Genomic DNA, 21,742 nt, shown 5'->3' with positions numbered 1-21,742 from the left:
GATTTACCCACGGAATGAATATATATATATATATATATATATATATAATCATCTATACCAGGGCTGCCCACACTTTTTTTTACTTCAGAGCTACTTTCAAAACGAATAGCCCATATACCCACCAAATAAAACTATCATCCCATTGCTGAAAATAGTTACAAAATGTAATTGAGGAGCCTTTCATAGGCTACATACAGTGGTGTCCCGTTCGTCTGTACCAGGCTGACTTCTATAGGTTTTGAAAGGTACCTTTCATTTTTTTATTCTTTATTTACCCAGGGAAGTAGCTGAGCACAGGTGCTCATTTTCAGCAACGCCCTGCACATCGAAACACACACACACACACACACACACACACACACACACACACACACACACACACACACACACACACACACACACACACACACACAAAATGTCATGTCAAAGGTACCTCTGGACACCACACCTCTGATGGGTGGGGTTTAGTAAGGGGTGTGTTTCTTTCACCCACTGTGTAATACAATGAATGGACGGTAGGTGGCAGTAGTACAGAGGCCAGAGAACTATAAGACAAACGCACATGGAATGGGAAATAGAGGGGGGAAATGGTAGGGTTTTTATTTTTGGTATTTGACTTTGCTACTGATGATTGTACGCAACAACAAGTATTGCATTGTGTGTTTCAGCTGACAGGCCCTTTTTGATGTCAATCAATCAAGTCATCTCAGGTCATCTCAAGCGGCAGATGCAAAATTTGTTTTTTATATTAAAATTATATATATTTTTAGGGCCATGTCATGTGGTCTAACTGCAAAGCCTTTGTGATCTATACTGGTAGATCCTGATCTACCTTTTGGGCACCGCTTAACGTCAGATCAGCGGTTTTGTCGGCCAGCGCCAAAAATGCTCCCCGACAGCATAATCGGAGCAAATACCGGGCAGTGTGTATGAGCCATAACGTGTTGACTACACTACACTACACTAATAAGGACACATAGTAATAATAACTAATAACCCATCCGTTACTACATGTGGAGTCAACTCCCGCAATTTCCTTCTTCCCATAGTGCGCGGCAACGTATATCTGGGATGAGCGGCCGCGAATCGGCCGCGAAATTCTAGTACTGTACATTTAGGGCTAGCTCTTTGTGTTTCTGGTAACATTATTGTCTGCTCACGTGTATGTCCATGGCAAATACATAATTTAGACAAATGTCCAACGCAAGCCAGCATGGCAATAACCCCTGAGATGTCCGTTTTCAACATATCCACTTGCGTTTCTCTACATCCCTCAGCCACTTCTCTGGTAGAGGCAGTATAGAGTCCAGGATCACTGCATGTTTTTGTGAGGGTACCTACCCTATAGGGACAAACTATTATATACTGTTAACGTGAACCTCCAGACAAAACAGAATTTTTTGCATCTTCTGAGATTTATGAAGAAATAATGAAAGTGGCATTAATTATTCAAGTGTTGTAATGATTCAATCGTGGCAGTGTGACCTGTTTCTCACCTGTGAACCATCCTCCGAACATTCAAGTAAGGGTCTCAATTAACCCATTAAGACAGGGTACGCATCTGTGTCACCTTAGCTTTTAACCACTTATAATTTAAACTTTAGCTGTTGAGAAATCGTGAAAATGTGTGCACATCTTCGAATATATTGTTTCACAGCAAGCGTTATCAACTCAAACCTTTGCTTCGGGTGGTCCCTGGAACAACATATTTTCAGATGGGGGTCAGCGGCCAAATACATATCATTTTTGGGCTCCTTGACATGAAATAGTTTGAGAACCACTGACATAGAAACATGGGTTTTCAGAAGACATTTTGTAGAATCGGGTCCTCAGGTCTTAAGGCTTAAGAGAAAGAGATGAAGAACACTTCACTGGCAGGAATGATAACTGGCCTTAGACTTCACCTCCAGCGAGGACAACCGTATTTGGTTTGCTAATGCGTGTTGTCAACGCTCAAGCTGGCATCCACATCACAAACAATTTAATGACCATCTTCACTCTTGAGTCATTAATACTATGACAGGTTTGGGAATAGGCCACCATCGAATAATTGCCACTCCAGGCACCCAGGCATGAAATTATAGACTTCTGAATGATGGCATTCTCAACAAAGCTGTAATCCACGGCATCCCTGAAATGACATAAATTTGATTTAATGTCACTGATCTGAAATACCCACATCAGTGCCACACAGAATAGCCATGGTGAATGTTTGAAGTTGGGCACCGAATCGCTTCAAGTTGACATGAGCACACAAACTTACTGACAGCTTCTTACAGTTTTACTGTACATACTGGCACACATCAAGGACAAATGGATCGTACATGCAGTACAGTGCAAAACAAAGAACAATATAAGACACGTAGGAATATATATATACATTGTATACCATATAAAATCTAAATGATAACTGCGTATATGTTTGTGTGGTTGACCTTGTCATTGGTATTTGTTGCATTCTCAGAGGAAAGCGTTGTGATGTGGATGCCTAAGTAGCAGATTAGTCCAGTATTGTATACCATAAGGAATTTATGTCCTGAACAGAATTCCTGCGGCTCGCTGGTTGAGGGACAGACTGTCCAAAAGTCTTGTTTTGCAGTACCCTTTATAGGAGCTGTCACCCAACCGTAATAGGCACTCTGGGGGGACAATAGTCCCCACCAAACCTAGTCTAAAAGCTACTTTTCTGACGCATACGGCAAAGCAGACTCGGGCAATACTTTTTCAATGCAAGAGCCTAGGGTTTGTTTTCCCAACTATTGATGTTAAAGCCTTGAGACGGGAAACATGAATACTGTTATTGGCAGAATGCTCATTCTGAACCCCAATTGAAGTGTGTTTGCCAGCAAAACGAAAACATTTCACTTCAAGCTCAATTAACAGCACAATGGAGGACTGACAACGTTGTATTACTATCACTAGTCCTTACCCGTTCTGATATATTTTAACTTGTATAATAAATTTGTGTGTGTGTGTGTGTGTGGTTTTTTATGAATAAAAACAGCAGTATAACATTAAAGTATTCTTCCAAATGCATGGTAGGGAAACGTTTTCATGGCAAGAGCAAGGACCGCAGCATTTACACTTATTAGCCCACAGAGGCCCATTTGAAAAGTATCAAGGACCCCCAGTTTGACATGCAGCTATATATGGACAGTCGCACAGATCCAATTTGCAGGTGGATTTGCGTCCAAAACGGTCTCAATTGTGAGCTTTGGCTTGAGAGAACTCATGGCTTTTGCAACCTGTGATGTTGTGAGCTTGTAGATTAGCTGTTTTCACCAGAGCGTGCGCTGTAGCCACTTCACGCTGTGTGTGTGTGGCTTATGTTCAAGACAGTTATATCTCGTGTTGTGTTTATAGCTAACTGAAAAGTGAAAACGGCCACGCGATGACGCACGCGCACACATACGAACGTGCGCACTCACAGCTTAAGTAGTTTACACACACACATGCTCACAGCGAAAGTAGTCTGCACACACACACACACACAACCTCCGTTGGCTGGGGGCGGTGTGAAAAAGGGTATAGGTGCGTGGAAGAATGCGCTAGGGTCCTTGAGGCTGTTCTTCGTGGCATGTTGTTTGTTGTATGTAGTAATTGTGTCGATGCGTAAGGGGGTTGGAAATATCCCGATCGCTCGGCCGCTGTCTATTGCGAGCAAAATTGACAGCGGGCGAAACAACTGAAGTTAGGCGGAAAACTCGCGAGCAAAATTGACAGCAGGCGAAACAACTGAAGTTACGCGGAAAACTGTCCCAGTATTAATCAGTGACCGTCCCAAAATGCAATTCACTGGTGACACGTGATTTCTGGGGAGAGGAGTTTTGCCGCCCTGTGGCTGCGGGGGGTACTGCACCCGGGTGCGTTTTTAATTCACTAATAAATTAATTAATAATCATTAATGTGTCAAATCGAAAAAAGGGCTCCGTTACGCCCTCCATATTCATATGGTCAATGCCTGTGTGAAAAGTGCAGGCAATGAGGAGATAATGAGGAGATAATGCGGTCGGACACACACTCACTCACACACTCAGACATTCGCTCTATTATAGTATAGATTATGTGAGAGTCTGACCAATTTGAAGATGATGCATACCAATTATAAGGACATTGTTAGTTTATTTTTTCATGTTTGATTTAAAAAAAATACTACCGGTAGTTTTAGTGAAATTTCTTGTAGTGCCCTTATTAATTAACAAATAAAATAAACATTAAAATTACTTATACCAATTATACCAAATGCATTAAAAATATATATTTATTGGGATTTCTGAAGGAGAAGGAAACCTTCTGGTTAAGGTTACGGTAGCACACGATAATTCAAAGGTTAATCACAAAATACATCACATTTCTACAGCATATTACAGTGATATTTGGCTGTTTTATATACTACTACTGTGGCTGAAAATGTGTTCTAGGAGAAAATAAACCACACATGTAATTCTGTATTTAACCCATTTAGATCTGAGGCCGATTACTTTTTTCAAAAAGGCTTCTAAATCCTAAATTTTCTGAAAAATCTATGTTTCTACAGTACTGTATGTCAGTGGTTTTCAAACTTTCATTTCAAGGACCCCAAAAATGTAATGAAATTTGCTGCTGACCCCCATTTGAAAATATGTTGTTCCAGGGACCCCCCCCCCAGAAGCAAAGATTTGAGTTTAACCCATTCTAAACGGGAACCCTTTTTGGTGTTTTAACTAAGCATTATGTTATACTTTAGCTATTGAAAAATAGTAGATCTACAAGCTCATAGCGTCTGCTATTTTTTTTTTATCGTGAAAATGTGGCACAAATCTTTGAATATATATATACTCGGTGCCGTGCTACAACCTTGTAGATCTGCTATTTTTCAATAGCTAAAGTATAACACAAAGGGGTTCCCGCCCAGAATCTGTTAAAACAATAGCATTAGTGCATACAGTACTTGACCGCTGTGGGTACTCTTCTTACACATAACAGGAGGTTCAGTGGCAGCGGCTCTCATCACGTCAGCGTGGAGGCTCTTAGCAGAGCGGTGCCTATTACCACTGCCCTTGTCTGTACTGGGGATCCAAAGACTAAACAACTGGGCCAGTGCGAAGTTGGCACAACCTCTGAGTAATGATCTTAAAGGGAAAGAACAGCTCAAAATGTCCCAACTCTGAACATTTCAAATGCCAATCTTGGGATAAAACAGACAATCCAGGCACACACACACACACACACACACACACACATTAAAATCAACGATGAAGGAAATAAAAAGCCACCGTACGTCTAGGCCTTTTTAAACCTCTTTCTACCTGGCATTATAGGTGAACATTTGAAACCATTTTCTCTAAGATTCCCATTAAAGTGATTGTATTATTATTATTATTATTATCTGGTGCTGGGAGTCTGGTGCAACGCACAGGTACTAGCTGTACTCCTGGTGAGAGTAGGAGTGGACCTGGTGATACGTAGGAGGGGCCCGGACAGGAGGCAACCCACAGAGCCTAGTGCCCTAGTCCCTCCACATGCCAGAATTGTACCTCTCAGTCCCGGCATAGTAGTTCCGGAGTGGTTCCAACGGATTGTGTGGCCCTGGTCTTTCCCTAGTGGGTCTGATCGAGGGTAGCTACTGGGACGTAAGTCGGGACTTGATCACCTGAGCAAGGGGTATGATGTTCGCGAGACCCGAAACCCCGATGACCTTGGGATACATCACTGAGGATACGTCCCGGGTGCAGCCATGTGATGTATTTTTGTTCTCTTATTATTATTAATGTGCATTTCTGTACCTGCAGGGGAACTCCAACAACATTGCCACTGTTGACATTTCCGTTGGCTTTGTTGGACTGGAAAGTTACGTGGAAGCACCCGCCATCTTCTTAACGGCGCTCAGCACCTACGCTGGACCCCTGCTGTGGGCGTGCCATCTAGTCTGCTTCCTCAGCTCAGAGAGGGACAGGTCAGTTGCAAGCTTTGAGTGTTTATTATTTATGTCTTAAATGTCTGCCAAGCACGTCATATCCACGTCCCATCAAATCCAACGCGTGTGTGTAACGCCCGGGATTCGAACCCGGGTCTCCTGCATGCATGGAAAACCAACATCTTAACCACTAAGGGAATTCCCTCTAGCTCAGGGGAGATATTGACTTGACACTCACATCACGATCACGTCCTGTGGTCTTTTCAGTGGTCTACCATAGATGGCTCTCTTCACCAACGTATGAATGATACTAGGCTGCTAGGAGACGGATACAACCAGAAATTAATCGGAAGTGAAAATTTCGCTTGGCATCCACATCCATGATACGATATCAGATTTAGAAAGAATATATTTATCTCTGATTCTTTTCCCAGATTGCGTTTTCGGGTCGAAAGAAGCTATAGTCAACGGCCCATAACTAACGAACCGAGTACAAAATGTATTTTCCGGGTGAAAGAAAAGATGATCGTCCGCCACTCCACACAGCCTTTGTTTACATCCTGTTCACGTACTGCGTCCCGCAGGTCGGCAAAATAAGGTAAAAATACTAAAAACACTGGCGGTGTCGGAATAATTAATTGGCACATTGGCTGCCACACTTGACCCTCGCCAGATGGCGCCCCCTGCCACGGCTGCAGCCGGATGTTTTACTCTGAAGACCGCCAAGTTCACCCCACAGTGAATTGAAGAGTCTGGGACTACATGTCCCAGACCTTCTGGCTCCCAAACTATGGAATGAACTCTCTCGCCCAATCTTCCGCCATAGTCTGAAAACTCACCTCTTCAGACTCCATCTTAGCCCGTAGCACTTGCCCTAGTCTCGACCTTGCAGGCATATGCAAAGGCTAAAATATGTAATTTAGATATATTATACATATTACGTAAGTAGACATAGCATTCTATAGTGTATACTTACAGTTTCATTGTGCAGATATTCTACTGTTAGACAGATGTTAGGTTCTTAGTTTTACTTATGATCTAGTCCTAGATGAGTATTTCTATGTATTTGATGTATTGGTGTTCTTCCTTACTGTAAATCGAGCTGGATTAAGAGCGTCTGCTACATTATGTTTGGACACATTTCAATTATGCCTTATGAACAACCAGACAAACCTCAAATTAGAAACATCCGGCATGCCTCGTTTCTTTTTTAAGCCGATGCATCTTCAACCAATATCACATTATATCCAGCTGACATCAGATTATACGCCGCATTACAGTGCGGGACACTTTGCCAAGCATTTCCTGTTCTCATTATTCATAGCGTGGTGCCATCCTCAAGAATGCCTTCCCAGGAAAAGCCCCACCTGCGAAGATGCACTCAAGAGGCCATGATAGATGAAGCTCTAAAATAGCCTGACACAATCTAGCTCTCTTTGAATGAACTCTTGCCCCATCAGCAGCGCGTCCACACAGAGAGGGCTACTGGAAATGGACTTTGATCAATACCTCCTGAACTGGTCTACCACCCCCTACTTTGCGACTGAACTTAAAGTGATATTTCACTTTGGTCGTTCACCAATGTGTGTGTGTGTTTTTTTTTTGTCCATTATATCAGCCTGCAGAATGCCAAGAATGGACCGAGCCATGTAGCTCTGATCAATATGCCCCTAATATAGTACTTACTTCTGACACCACACAGTACAGCCCTGAGTGTTAGTTTAACTATGAGAGGGTCGATTATTTTTACACTCTTGAGTTAAATTACCACTAATGAGTTTGGTGTGCACAAAACAAAAGTGCTTCTGACACATCTATGAAAACAGGAACATCTGAGTCAGGAAACACAATTTGTCATCTGGCGTATTACTTTTAAAGAAACCCCGAGTCGAAGTGTCCGGCTGGGTTTAATCTAAAATATCTCATTGTGTCCTTGAATCTCGGACTACAAGCTGTACGCTGCCCCCACTTCTTCCTACTTTATCAGTGTGCTTCTTATAGCATCTTGGGAAAAAGAACCGTTCCTCTAGGTTTGAAGTTCCTCCCCCACGGCTAGGGCATACAGTATAGCCTCCTACTGAGCAGGGATCCTGCACTCCTTTACGTACGTGTTTAAATGGGTCAGATATTTCTTTATTCAAGCCAGGGGATATACTGTAGTGTACAGTGTTTGTGTTCAGTGAGGCTTTTGTACAGTATGTCCGTTTTTCCTTTATTTTTTCTGTCCTTTTTTTGTTTTTTCCTTAGCGTGCATGCTTTTGCATGTGCATAGTATGTGTAGGTGAGTAATAGGTGCATATTCATCATATTACATCATGTCTGGTTCAAAAATCCCAAATCTTGTCCATGCACCATTCCTGTGTTTTGATTACTTTGTTTGTTTTGGTGTAAGTTTTCTTTTAAGATCAACAAACCCTCACGAAAATGTGCCTGCAGCCTGGTCAGATTTATGCTAAGAAAATATGTTCAGATTCTTGTCGTGGCTAGACAGGCAAGGCTGTTTTATACGAATCTATAAAGTAGAGTCAGCATTGAACCTTGAGACAGTGGAGAGTATGACACAAGAAGCCTCAAAGCCTCAAAGCATGGCTTTGACTAGACGATCACGGACTATGCCACTCTTGCTTTTCACATCGCTGATATGAATAACAAAAGCGAAGGTTTTACTTTGAATGCCCTTAGGGCAACAATCTTTTGGTTCTTATGTCTTTGAATAAAAGCCATATATCGGAAGAATGTGAATGTCATCGTATAGCACCGTAACAAGGCCTGTCTGAGACAATCGCAATAATCCTTTGCATAATAGTAATAATCATTAATGATCATTTCCATGTTGAAAAAGGTTCATATACTGTGCGTTAAACATTTTCTTTAAATAAAAGAAAATAATACAAGCTCAAAACTCTTCACAATATGACGCATTTTGAGCGTGTACATCGGCTATTTCCACAATTCACATTAATCTTTTTTCTTTTCTTTTAAGTGATTAAATTATGTAAGGTATTGGTCACATCTGCCCTGTGCATTTTTAGTTTATGAAGCCTAAGATTCATCATGCTCCAATGTTCAACGACGGGAACGCAATTACATCGTTGGCCCTAACTTTTAAATGCGTCCACTTCAACTGTCCTTCATACCTGAAACAGTCTCTGAAACCATTCACATCCCCATATCCACGTAGACACACAGAACACCCCTACCTTACTGTTCCCAGTCTCTGAAACCATTCACATCCCCATATCCACGTAGACACACAGAACACCCCTACCTTACTGTTCCCAGTCTCTGAAACCATTCACATCCCCATATCCACGTAGACACACAGAACACCCCTACCTTACTGTTCCCAGTCTCTGAAACCATTCACATCCCCATATCCACATAGACACACAGAACATCCCTACCTTACTGTTCCCAGTCTCTGAAACCATTCACATCCCCATATCCACATAGACACACAGAATATCCCTACCTTACTGTTCCCAGTCTCTGAAACCATTCACATCCCCATATCCACATAGACACACAGAATATCCCTACCTTACTGTTCCCAGTCTCTGAAACCATTCACATCCCCATATCCACATAGACACACAGAATATCCCTACCTTACTGTTCCCAGTCTCTGAAGCCATTCACATCCCCATATCCACATAGACACACAGAATATCCCTACCTTACTGTTCCCAGTCTCTGAAACCATTCACATCCCCATATCCACATAGACACACAGAATATCCCTACCTTACTGTTCCCAGTCTCTGAAACCATTCACATCCCCATATCCACATAGACACACAGAATATCCCTACCTTACTGTTCCCAGTCTCTGAAACCATTCACATCCCCATATCCACGTAGACACACAGAACATCCCTACCTTACTGTTCCCAGTCTCTGAAACCATTCACATCCCCATATCCACGTAGACACACAGAACACCCCTACCTTACTGTTCCCAGTCTCTGAAACCATTCACATCCCCATATCCACATAGACACACAGAACACCCCTACCTTACTGTTCCCAAAATAATATGACGCAGGTCATTCCACTACAAAGCTCCATCTGACTGGAACAATCCTCCGATCTCACTCAGATCAACTACCTCTCTAGGCCGCTTCAGGACTTCCCTGTATTCACATCTCCAAACAATCTGTTCATGCTTTTAAAACGGCTTGAAGTTTATTTCTAACTTTGATACAGGTACTGTTTTCTCCATTATTTATGTAAATGAGCTTAAGCTAACTTTATGCGTATGTCTTGTGGATTTGTACTGTATGTTATGTTGCACCTGTGTGTTTGTACTGTGTACTTGCACTGGATGTAATGTTGTAGTTATGTGTATAGGACCCCCCCCCCCTCTAAAACAAGATGCTGCATCTGAAGGGGCCATCCTCTCAATAAAGTTCTGAAAGTTCTAACATGGTCCCGTCCTCTTCTCTACAGGAGCCCGGTAATGATGGCCCATGGTTGCTACTGTCTGGCCCTGCTGAGGTCTGTGCCGGTGGCGGCCTACATCCTGTTGATAACTGCCCTGCGATACCACCTGTTCATCTGGAGCGTGTTCTCGCCCAAACTCCTGTACGAGGCCATGCATATTCTGCTGACTGCTGGCGTCTGTCTCTTCTTTAGCACGATGGAGCAAGGCCACAGTTCCGGCAAGTCATAGGTTCTGAGGACCTTCCATGATTATTAGAAATAGGCATTTATCTGGAGAGATGTTAACACGTAATGCCTAATCCGTATACTGTGTGAGCCAAGCCGTGGCTAGATAATATTGTATGAGCCAGGGCTTGGCTCATGGTGGTCCAATACTAGATGATATTGTATGAGCCAGGGCTTGGCTCATGGTGGTCCAATACTAGATAATATTGTATGAGCCAGGGCTTGGCTCACACAGTATCAGTTAGGCTTAAAGTTGCAGCATCTTCCTCAACAAGACACTGACGGGACACAATGGCTACAGAAGGGAACCAATCATCAAAAAGGTGAAGTCAACTTCAGCATATCCTAGATTAGAAGATTCTTCATGTTGTTCACTTGCAGATTAGAGAGCAGGAACTGGTCAGAATAAAAATGAAACGGATCCATGCATTATTTCTGATTTCCTCAGGGATGTACAGTACAGTGAGATCTATTCGTACATAAATGTATTGTTTTATATTTATGCTCAGTGTATTTATTAATATTAGGCTTAACATTCATCAGCTTCATCTGCAGCCCCTGCTACAGGGCATCTAATCAGACGTGAGAAACTTTAGCAGCTTTTCTCCCCATCTGTACTGATTTCCTACTCATCATATTTCATAAGGTATAGCGTTGAAGAGAAATGTCTAGCAATACAATCTGTGCCTATACCTTGAAGCTCCAGGCTGGTGTAATCGCTCAGACCCTTAATCGTCACAGAGATGCATTGAAATGTGAAGCAGTAAGAGAGAGGAGCCAACCACCACATCAAGAGCCTGGTGATGATCGTTAATACAAGACTCCCAGGATTAAAGCTGAGAGTTTGCCATTTAACCTCATTCACACTCAAAGAAATGGCAACAGCAAAAATGCCTCTCCTAACGATGTGAGCTCATTGCAATTGTGTCAGTCCAATTGCTTTGACTCTAGCTGCTGTGGTAGACGGATACCGGGCACGTAGAAAGATGAAGTAAGTATGTCCATGTTGTTTGATGTTTTATGCCAATGAACAGTGTCTGGAGTTTAATCAAACCATCTGTATCTCACAAGCTCCTTTCTTCTTACAACCTGTGAGATCCAGATGGTGCCGTCATCGCACTGCTTGTGTGTATTTTGATACGCCTATATATTATAATACAGGTAACATATTCCCATTAGCTCAACAACACCTGTCCAACGTCAATGCTTTTTTTCTTTCTTTTTTTCTTTCTTTTTTTTTAAACCGGAAGAACGCCTGTGTGAATTTAGGTTTTTGTGTTGCCTATAGCAGTGGTTCCCAAAGTGGAGTCCGGGGACCCCTAGGGGTCCTTGAGGGCGTTCCAGGGGGTCCCCAGCTAAATGATAGTTAGGAACCAAATGAGTGTACAACTGTACATTTGTACACTCTCAGAGTTAAATTAACTTTTTTACAATATACATTGGGGTCCCAGAGATAGAAATGGGGGACCGTAGCCTAATTCAGATCAAACTCATGGGGGTCCTTGAAATTAAAATGGTTGAAAATCACTGCTAGAGCCGTAAAAACTTCTCTTATCGGTGTCCTACTGTCCTTGGCATATATTTTCTAATGGGGGTCCGCAGGCTAAAGAGTGTCAATTTGGGGGTCCTTGACGTGAAAAAGTTTGAGAACCACTGGCCTATAGCAACCACACTAATTAATAATGACCCAAATTGACTACTGGGAGGGAAGGCCAGCGTTCAGTCTGACTCAGACATACAGTAACAATGAACCTATCCCATAGGCCCATATATAGGCGTATCCATACATTTTCTGCAGTGGGTTTCCCTGCCTACACAATACCCCCGTACATCTGGTTATGTAAAAGTAGCTGTTTGTAGTGTGCAGCAATCTGACTGAGTCACTGACTCTAACCTATACTCAACTCAGAAGTTAGAACTTCCTAGATTCATTATTTTAATTGAATAGTATTTCACGCAGACTGGTGGTCTGTCTGAGCTTCATAGGAATGAATCATTTATACAATATTATTGCCAATATTCTGGAACTTTATCGCTTGTTATATATATACAGCGATATACGGTATAATGCACTGTAATCAGAAATTATACATTTGAACACCAATGTCCATCATTCACTACCATCACTTCTGGGAAGTGATGGTAGTGAATGATGATCTACTACTATATTTTACATAAAGTTCATCCATACGCAGACGTCCATCCAGAGCTCGATTTGTCATAGAGACAGAGAAGGGCGGAAGAGGTGTGTGACATGACATTAGACTAGAGTTCAGCATAAGAGAGAGGGAGAGAGGCTATTTTTACTTGCGCAATAACTCGGCCAATGCTGGGTACCGGAACTTGAACACGCCGATTGATCAACGCATCGCGATGTCAGAACAAATAACGTCGAGCAAGATAAAGCGCCACATTTTCCACTTGTATTCTGTACCAGAGGTTCGGCCCGGGCCACGGATAAGCCATTATGTGCAAAATAGCATACTGTATGCTAAACTGTACTTGCATCACGCTACTGTATTTTGATGGTTTATGTGTTTACGTCTGTGATACCTTCCTTTCCTTTGTTTGTGTTAGTGTTTTTATTTAATAGAAGCAACCCTGACGTTTAAATTATTGATTTCTTTCTATTGTATTATTTACTTCTTAAATTAAGTTAATGTTTTGGTTCATCTTTTTGGTGTTTATTGTGTTTTTGTTTGGGGAAATAAGTGGAGCACTGATTTATCACATAACAATTATTTATTTGATGATACATTTTGACATGGCTGAGGACAATAAAGGTGGTTGCACACTGGACACGTTTTCTCGAAAAACAGTTGGAAAAACGCTGCTAAAAATCCGAAAAACACGCTCTGTGTGCAGTGACCTTAACAATGTAATGGCAAACTTTAACCAAAATATAAAAGTGACAGAATGACTACTGATCAAAATATATTTGCGTGTTTGTGTCCCATAAATAAATAAATGAACGGTCTTACTTTATATTAGTTCATTTCTCAGTTGAGTCTTTTTTTCTTTCTTTTTTTTAACAATAAATGACGATGACTGAATCTAGTTTGAATCACAGATTCTGTGGGAAGGCCAGTCTTTACTGAGCGGGGGGGGGGGCGTACATGACAATTTGGAGATTACATTTTGAAAGACTTTCAATCATCTCATAAGCTTTATTCTACATCATATTTGTTATTTATTTAAGAACATGGTGATCCAAGGGAACAGGATTAAAACCACTTTTCACTTATCTCCTCCAGGTCGAACTCCCGAAGGCAATCACTGTATGGTTTCAACTCTGTCCCTCTGTATGTCTCTGTATGTCATGTCCAGCACCACTGGAATGATCTGTGAAACCTTGCATGCATAGTTGCATACTCCCGCCAGTATAGGAAGAACCTCCACCTAAACGTTTTTAAATTGGCTTCATGTATAATTCTTGACGGTAGCTAGGTCGTATGGTAAAAACTAATTTGTTTTCCCTGTGTTCTTGGATCATGCCAGTTTTGTCAAAACACACTTTTTGGGCCTGGGCCGTGGCTCAGCGGTCCAGGCACCTTGGCCGGTAGCTGGAGTCTGGCAGTGTGCCGCGGGCTCGACTCCCGATCCCGACGGCCTTTACGGCATGTCACTCCCCCATTTCCTGTCAGCCTACTGTCTGTCCCTCTATAAAAATATATAAAATAAAGGCGAAAGCCGCAAAAAGAAAAACACTTTTTGCAACTGCTCTTACAGATTTTGTCCAAAGCTCACGCAAATCAGCACTCATCTCTAGAGTAATGTTATCAAGATGTATTTATCAGATTTTCCAGTTTCCATTAAAGGGATAGTTCACAATTTTTTTACTTAAGTTGTATGAAATACTTTAGTTGAACTTTCGTTCAACTTTGACCCCTTTATCACATGGAACTATTTTTTGGGCGTAGTGATATATGGACACAGAAAACATAGTTCTGTGTGATAGAGGGGTCAAAAATGAAAAGTTGCACTAAATGGTAGAAATGGGTAATACAGGCCTGAGCGGTTAGCTCAACCGTCTGGGCACCGGCTTGCCGTGGGTTCGACTCCCGATCCTGACGGCATTTGCAGCGTGTCTTCCCCCCCCATCTCTCTCCCCATTTCCTGTCAGTCTACTATCAATCTATCAATAAAGGCAGAAAAAGCCAAAAATATATCTTAAAAAAAAGAAAATAGGTAATACAAATGACGCTAGTTTTGTGAATAAATTTACTTTTAATGCGTGGCCCCCAGTGCCCCCCAGAAAATGACCAGAACTACTTAATATTTCACCAAAACCAGAGCAGAACTCCGACCACGGGACTCGAGCAAACAATTAATACAGTTGCAACCACTATATTAATGGCAAGTATTTCATACATTTCAAAAAACAACGTTTGCAGGAGTAGCCCCATAGAAATTCTGTTCAATGGCACAAAATGTGAACATGGGAAAAAATTAATCTAGTTCTTTATTTTATTATTATTAGTATTATGATTATTTTCATCAAAAGTATTTTTTTAAATCAAAATAGCTGATCTACAAGCCCACAACGCATTGCAGCATGACATGTTGAGAGCTTGTAGATCTGCTACCCTTCAAAGCCAATAAGCCATGTTCTTGATCTCCACGATTGGTGAATCTGCAATGACACCATTATTTAATAAGAGGCCTCTAGAGCTCACCTCTAAAAACCCTTTTGCAACTATTCACGTTTGTAGTGCCCTCTATGACCACAAGGTCATAGAGGGCACTACAAACGTGAATAGTTGCACCATATGTTGTACAAACTCTGTTCCTCCCCCCCGCAGCTTCCTCGCGTACTGATTCCTGACAGGTGTCACGTCACTGCCCCATGGGTAGGCAACTCGGCCTGGTGGAGATTTGCACTCTGAGGAGTGCACTTTTCTAGTTACGTGAGTGCACTTTTCTAGTTACGGTATTTATATTAATAAATGTATTACAACTTGATGTCAAGTGAGTGCATCATTGAAATGCATTTTAACATGATCGAATTATATAGATATTTATGTATTACTGTTGTGAAGGCAAACAATATTTATGTGAGCAATTATTGTACTGACTTATGTAATGATTGAGAAGGGAGCCTGGTGGCTCAGTCAGTGCACAGACTGCTCCCTGTGAGTGGTATAAGGACCCAAGTTTGAATCCAATCACAGCCCCCTCAAACATTAGACGGACCTTATGCGTTTTAATGTATATATATTTTAATTGAAAGTGAAATATCCCTTTTAAAGCAGCAATTCACCCCCCCCCCCCCCCCCCCCCCAAAAAAAAAAAACTTATTTTATATCAATTACACCTCATGAAGACTTTGTGAAGCTGTGATAATTATTGGTTAAGGTATGCGAGTTATTCATTGAAAATAAGATTTTTTGGGGGGTGCTCTACTCCTTTAAGTGTAGTGGCATACAGACGTTTGAATCTGTAAAGGAGCAGCGGATGATTGAACTTCTCACCACATCCCTAAGGGAGACACAAGCCACCCGTCTGAGAACTCATTTTGGACGCTTGTATCCGTGATCTTATTCTTTCGGTCATGACCCACCCACATTTCATGATCATTAGGTGACAATAGGAACGAAGATTGACCAGTCGATGGAGAACTTTGCCTTCCGGCTGAGCTCTTTTCATCACAACCGTGCAGTAGGCCTACAGCGAACACAGCAGCGCTCCTGCTGCTGCTCTGATTCTCCAGCTGATCTCCCTCGTTCATTAACAAGAACCTGAGAAACAGCACTGAGTGTTAATCACACAAGCTACACTGTCTCAGAAAACCACATTAGGAGTCCCGCCTTTTGAGTTCCAGCCCTTCCTTGAAGCCAACCTTACCTCAGTTGCACTGCCTCAATCCGTGATGCTCCAGGAGTTGTCCACTAAGTGGCAGATGGCTGCGAGCCATCAAGGTTACAGAAAGTACAAATTGGAGCCAGCTCCTAATTAAAAATCCCAACCAGTTGCAAGAGGTATTGATCCTGGATAATTTTATGGCTGTATGACTAGGATTTGCCTGGTCTCTGCCTTTCTGCAGTGGTGGAAAAGTATCAATACTGCAAAGTAGAACTACTCCATTACAAGTAAAAGTCCGGAATTCAAAACAAAACAAACAAAAGCAATGGCGTCAAAATGTAGGCTACCTAAAGTACCAAAAGTAGAAAGTACTCATTATGTATGTCGCAAAGCTTACAATGGGTCACATTGTGAGCTTGTAGATCTGCTCTTTTCAAATGGCCGAAATGTATACAGGGTTGAAGTGGTTAATGTAATTGTTTAGTAATAATAATCGCAATCTACAAAGTAACTAGTAACTAAAGTTTTCATATAATTGTAGTGGAGTAAAAGTACAATATTTGTCTCTGATATGAAATGTAGTGGAGTAGAAGTAAAAGTACTGAAAATTGGACATGCTCAACTCAAGTGAGAGGAATAGGCCCACAGCCCATTAGCATGCTGCTAATAAAACTGCACAAGACCATAGGACCATAGGATTGTGCTTCAGTATATAAAAGACATACTCATTGCATAAGAACCAGCGAGAACTCTCAGGCCCACAGGCAGTAGTCTTCTCTTCTTCCATCCATTAATCCCTCATACTAAATGGATCGCAGGGAAGGCTGCCTCCTGTATCTTCCCCAAGTAGAGGGATCACCCTGCTATACACTGAACACTTTTAAAAGCAGATTAGAAACCTACACTACAGTACTTAATATATGACTGAGATTGTGTGTTTGTTTCGGTTATTGTGGGATCTGTTCTATTCTGCACAAATTATGAAATCCCGGCCGCCAGGGCTAAACTTAATTTTTTTAACATATTAATCATAATCATTCATCATAATGTTAAATATTATAAGATGATTACAATTCAGCTTTTTTCCCTTTTTGAGGGGCGCTAGCCCCTCCTATATACATACAGATTTTGTCCCCACACGTCTCATATTTGCCATTGACAATAAAAGGAGAAATTTGGTCATATGTGCCTCAAATATGACGTAAATTTGTGGCAACACAAACATGCCATTGACAATGAAGGGAAAATGTATGATTATGTAGACGAGCAAATCGGCTAACCAATCACATAAATTCAGTTCATGAGATGATGTATGATGATGTATAATGATAAGAGCGCCCCTCACTTCACACAGGTGTGATTTTTATGTCACGTTTCCCATAACTGTCATGTTGTTCTCTGTGAGTTCATTTGTAATAACTGCCCTACAGCTCCTGCTCCCAGACCAATAAATAATTTATTTGAGAACTATAAAGACTGATAAAACTAGAATGATTGGATGCAGGGTAGAATCACTTCAAGTCAGGTTTATTTATGTATAGTACATTTCATATGACGACATCATCTACGAGAAAATGGTCTTAATGGTTTAGAAGCACACAGGCAGGTACAACAAACCACATTTTGTGCCACTAAAGGCTCGTTGCTGGCTTTTAAAAGCCACTGGAGTTCTTCCAGATGCAGGTTTCCCTGGCAGCTCTGCACAAACAAATGGGTGTGTGTCTAATGAGAGGCTTTTAAGGGATATTGATTTTGTCTTCTCCTTTGCCATACTAAGTGTTACTGGCTGCTTTGCCCCCTTGACATATATTCGTACAAGTAGGCCTATAAGTATGGGGAGGACATCTCTTTTTGCTCTGTGGAAGTGATCACATTGATACACTTAGCTTTTAGATTATTACAAGCAATGGTGAGTTAATTGGCTAACCCAGCCAGTCTAATTTCCTAGAAAGGGTTTTGTTGTGACCTTCAGGATACATCATAGCCCACCCAAGCCCTTTAAACCGATGTACATCATTCATCGGAATATCTGCAGTGTAATCCATTTTGTGCAGACCCTCCCCTCCCTCATATTCCTCAGAGCGAACCGCTTTGAAATGCAAGTCAGCGTTTTCGACTTTGTGTGACCAGTGCCCAAGGCTGTCATTACACTAATGCAGTACTTCCATCCATTCCAAGAAAGGATCTACCATCAGAAAAAAGGCTTGTTGAGGACTGTGGAGAACCTCTAAGATGTTCTCCACATATAGGGCTGTATTTTGCGTGTCTTAAGTACCAGGTCTTATTATTACTTAACTTGAGTAAACTAAAGACCTGGAGGCATGATCAATGCCATTTGGCTATTCTGAGTGGCCAAAGAGCATTGATCAAGTTAGGTAATAAGACCTGGTACTTAAGACATGCAAAATACAGCCCCTAGAGTCTAGATCTTAGGATAATTGACTGCCCTGCATTTGGTCCCATCATGTCTGGTTTTCAAATTAGGTAAATCACTCATCATTGTAGGTCTGAGTTGAACAAAGAAAAAACTAACTTTATCCACAAACCCTACATTATGTAGTGGAAATCTATCAAAGTGAGCGTGATGCTTGAATACATCTGTCTATTTTACCATAGTCCTTCTATTCACTAGCATGACTGAAGTAAAATCAGACAGAAGTAGCATGTGCTTAAATTCATATTTAGAAAATGTTTCAGATGTCAAACATTTCTGAGATGATGGAATTATGATGGATGATGATGGTCATGGAAGGGGAACCTTCTGAAAGCTTCATGGGCAAAGATAATCGACTTCAAAATCTCTCTCTCTCTCTCTAAAAAAAAGAATCAGTCAAAATGACCTGAATTAATTAATGTGCCTGTTTGTCTTATCTGTCAAGGGCATAACTCTTAAGTAGTACTTAATACGCTAGCATAGTAAGCATACTGTATACAGTATAGCATCATCTTTTTGTTGTTCAAAGCCTAATTGCTATCAATTCAAGCTGTAGCACTGTCTATTGGTGTGATGGCATACTTCAACAACTATAATAACAGCTGGCTGGTGTCGGGCTGACTATCACAGCTGGTGTACGTCACAGTGTTTGAGCCAAACTCCAAGAGCCATCAGTAAAGTAAAGTATACCAAACCTTCATACTGCACCTAAAGTGTAGTCATAAAGTGTCTGTAATTAGTTTTTTTCTGTTACAAAACATGTAACCACAGTAAACAGAAATTAGACAAGGAACTGTTGTATAAATAGATCTTGATTTGCCTCTCTTGAGGTTACACATCTATAAGCATTTAAAAGTATCCGTAATTCATCCTTTGTATCAATCAGCAATCTGTAAACAGATTACATATGGTGTAAACACGCATCACATGATCAGAGCTCAACCGAAGCCGGACAGGTGTAAATGCAGCCTGCTTAAATTTGATACAAAGTAGGGCTGCTGCAACTATCAATTATTTTCTTTGCGATTATTCTGTCGATGACCTTTTTTTATTGATCGAAAAACCGAGAAGCACTTTTTAAAATCATTTGTTTTATTTATTTATTTTTAATAGATTTATTTTATACTTGTCTACATTGATTAGTCTGATTAACCACTAAATCCCTATTTTAGTCTTTGTTGTACAACAGAGTCGCACAATAATAACGGAAATAAAATCTAGATAAACTATATTTTGGCTCTTTTAAAAAAAATAAGAAAAAAAAACTTGTTTATGTTTATTTGTTATATTTGTGTTCAATATATTTTTTTATAATCTATTATTCGATTAACTGACATCCTATGAACATCCCTGAACCTAACATCATCCCCTTGGTTAGAGGCCTACTGCAGACCAACAGTACACACATCCTCCCTGATAGAGAAGACCCACCAGAGTCTCTTTTTCTTGAGGCGATTGCGGAAAGTCCAACTTTCCCACCAGACTCTGGAAAACTCGCTGTACCATCGAAAGTACTCTCGTATGCCTTTTTTTTGCATTGTGCCTTTTTGTATTGCATTGGATTGATGCCAACAGATTCATTTGTACACTTGTGTTCAATGACAAAATAAAATCCATCCATCCATTCACCACAGCCTCAAGTTAGGTTGACATATTGGTAGTATTGAAAAGAACTTTGAATGTCCAATATAGGCTGAGGGACTTTAGTTTTGACCAGTGGTTCCCAAACCTTTTCAGGTCAAGGACCCCCAAATTGACACCAATTAGCCCCATTTGAAGAGATATTCCAGGGGTCCCCATAACGGAAGATTTGTATGGCTCTAGCAGTGATTCTCAACCCGTTTAATTTCAGGGACCCTTGACATGCATTAGTCTACGGACCCCCATTTAATGACATTTCTATCTCTGGGACCCCCAATTTATATTGTAAAATCAATTTTAACTCCGTGTACAAATGGAACCAAATGGACCCGTTTGGTTCCATTTGTAGACTTTCAGAGTTACAGACCCATAAGGGTCCATTTGGTTCCAAACTATCATTTAGCTGGGGACCCCCTGGAACTCCCTCAAGGACCCCTGGGGGTCCCCGGACCCCACTTTGGGAACCACTGCTTTAGACAATAGCTGACCAACAACGACCTGACATAAACACAGAATGCAGATAGCCAGCCCAAATCGTTCATTATATGCAGATGGTTATCCAGATACAGATTATGTTAATACAAGTTATGTGGCCTTAAGAGCTTCTTCAAATAGATGAACTCCAGAATAATAAGAATAATCCCTTGTGAGATTATTCGTATTCAGCTAAACCTTTTGGGTATTTACTGTGTGCTATACTGATAAGCAGATCAACCTGGTATTTGGAGTCCAATCCTAACTTCCTTTTGTTGTTGAGGTTTCTGTCCTCTGCTGATGACACCTCAAGATTAGGTACAAATGCGTTGGCCAGCCGTATTGACATGGGAACTCCTTGCCACGGTGCACCAGTTCTGAAAATTGCTTCCAGCAAGGACACTCACAGACTCTATTTATATTCACAATCCCGTCTTTTGTTTGAAAGTGTTTTTTTGTTTTCAAAGTTACTTTTTTCTGATTACTTTGCTTGCGCCCCAGTGAGGAGGATCTCTTAGGACTAAGTGAAGTATAGAAGTTGTTTTGTCAGTGGTGGACAAAGTATTAAGTACTGAAGTAAATAAATACCCAATTACACTTTCAAGAAGAGTGAAAATAGCCGATCTACAACCTCACACCGTGTCACACCTATATATGTTCACTATTATTTGAAATATAGGGCTTAAGTTCTTCATATTTTTTGTAAGTCAAAAGGTGTGATGTTTCTATAGGCCTACTTGAAATGTAGCAGAGCGAAAGTCATGAGTTTCCAAAAATAAAGATATTCCAATTATGTACTAGCATTGTAAATGTACTTAGTTAAAGTC

The 21,742-nt window shown here is 41.1% G+C and overlaps 1 protein-coding gene across 2 annotated transcripts in view; it reads left to right on the top strand.

Moving 5' to 3' along the window:
- Positions 1-10,998, top strand: part of pigg (phosphatidylinositol glycan anchor biosynthesis class G (EMM blood group)) — a 91,904-nt gene extending 80,906 nt beyond the window's left edge. For both annotated transcript variants that reach the window (XM_083786067.1, XM_083786066.1), the window contains exons 13-14: positions 5,772-5,935; positions 10,346-10,998. In XM_083786067.1, coding sequence (XP_083642193.1) covers positions 5,772-5,935; positions 10,346-10,568 — 387 coding nt within the window. In that variant the 3' untranslated portion in view covers positions 10,569-10,998. The remainder of the gene's footprint in view (positions 1-5,771; positions 5,936-10,345) is intronic.
- Positions 10,999-21,742: the final 10,744 nt, after the last annotated feature.

The sequence above is a fragment of the Protomyctophum parallelum genome, assembly GCF_964188405.1.
Source record: "Protomyctophum parallelum genome assembly, chromosome: 16".
NCBI lineage: Eukaryota > Metazoa > Chordata > Actinopteri > Myctophiformes > Myctophidae > Protomyctophum > Protomyctophum parallelum.
Note: the sequence above shows the minus strand (reverse complement) of the source record. Positions and strands in the feature narration are given on the sequence as shown.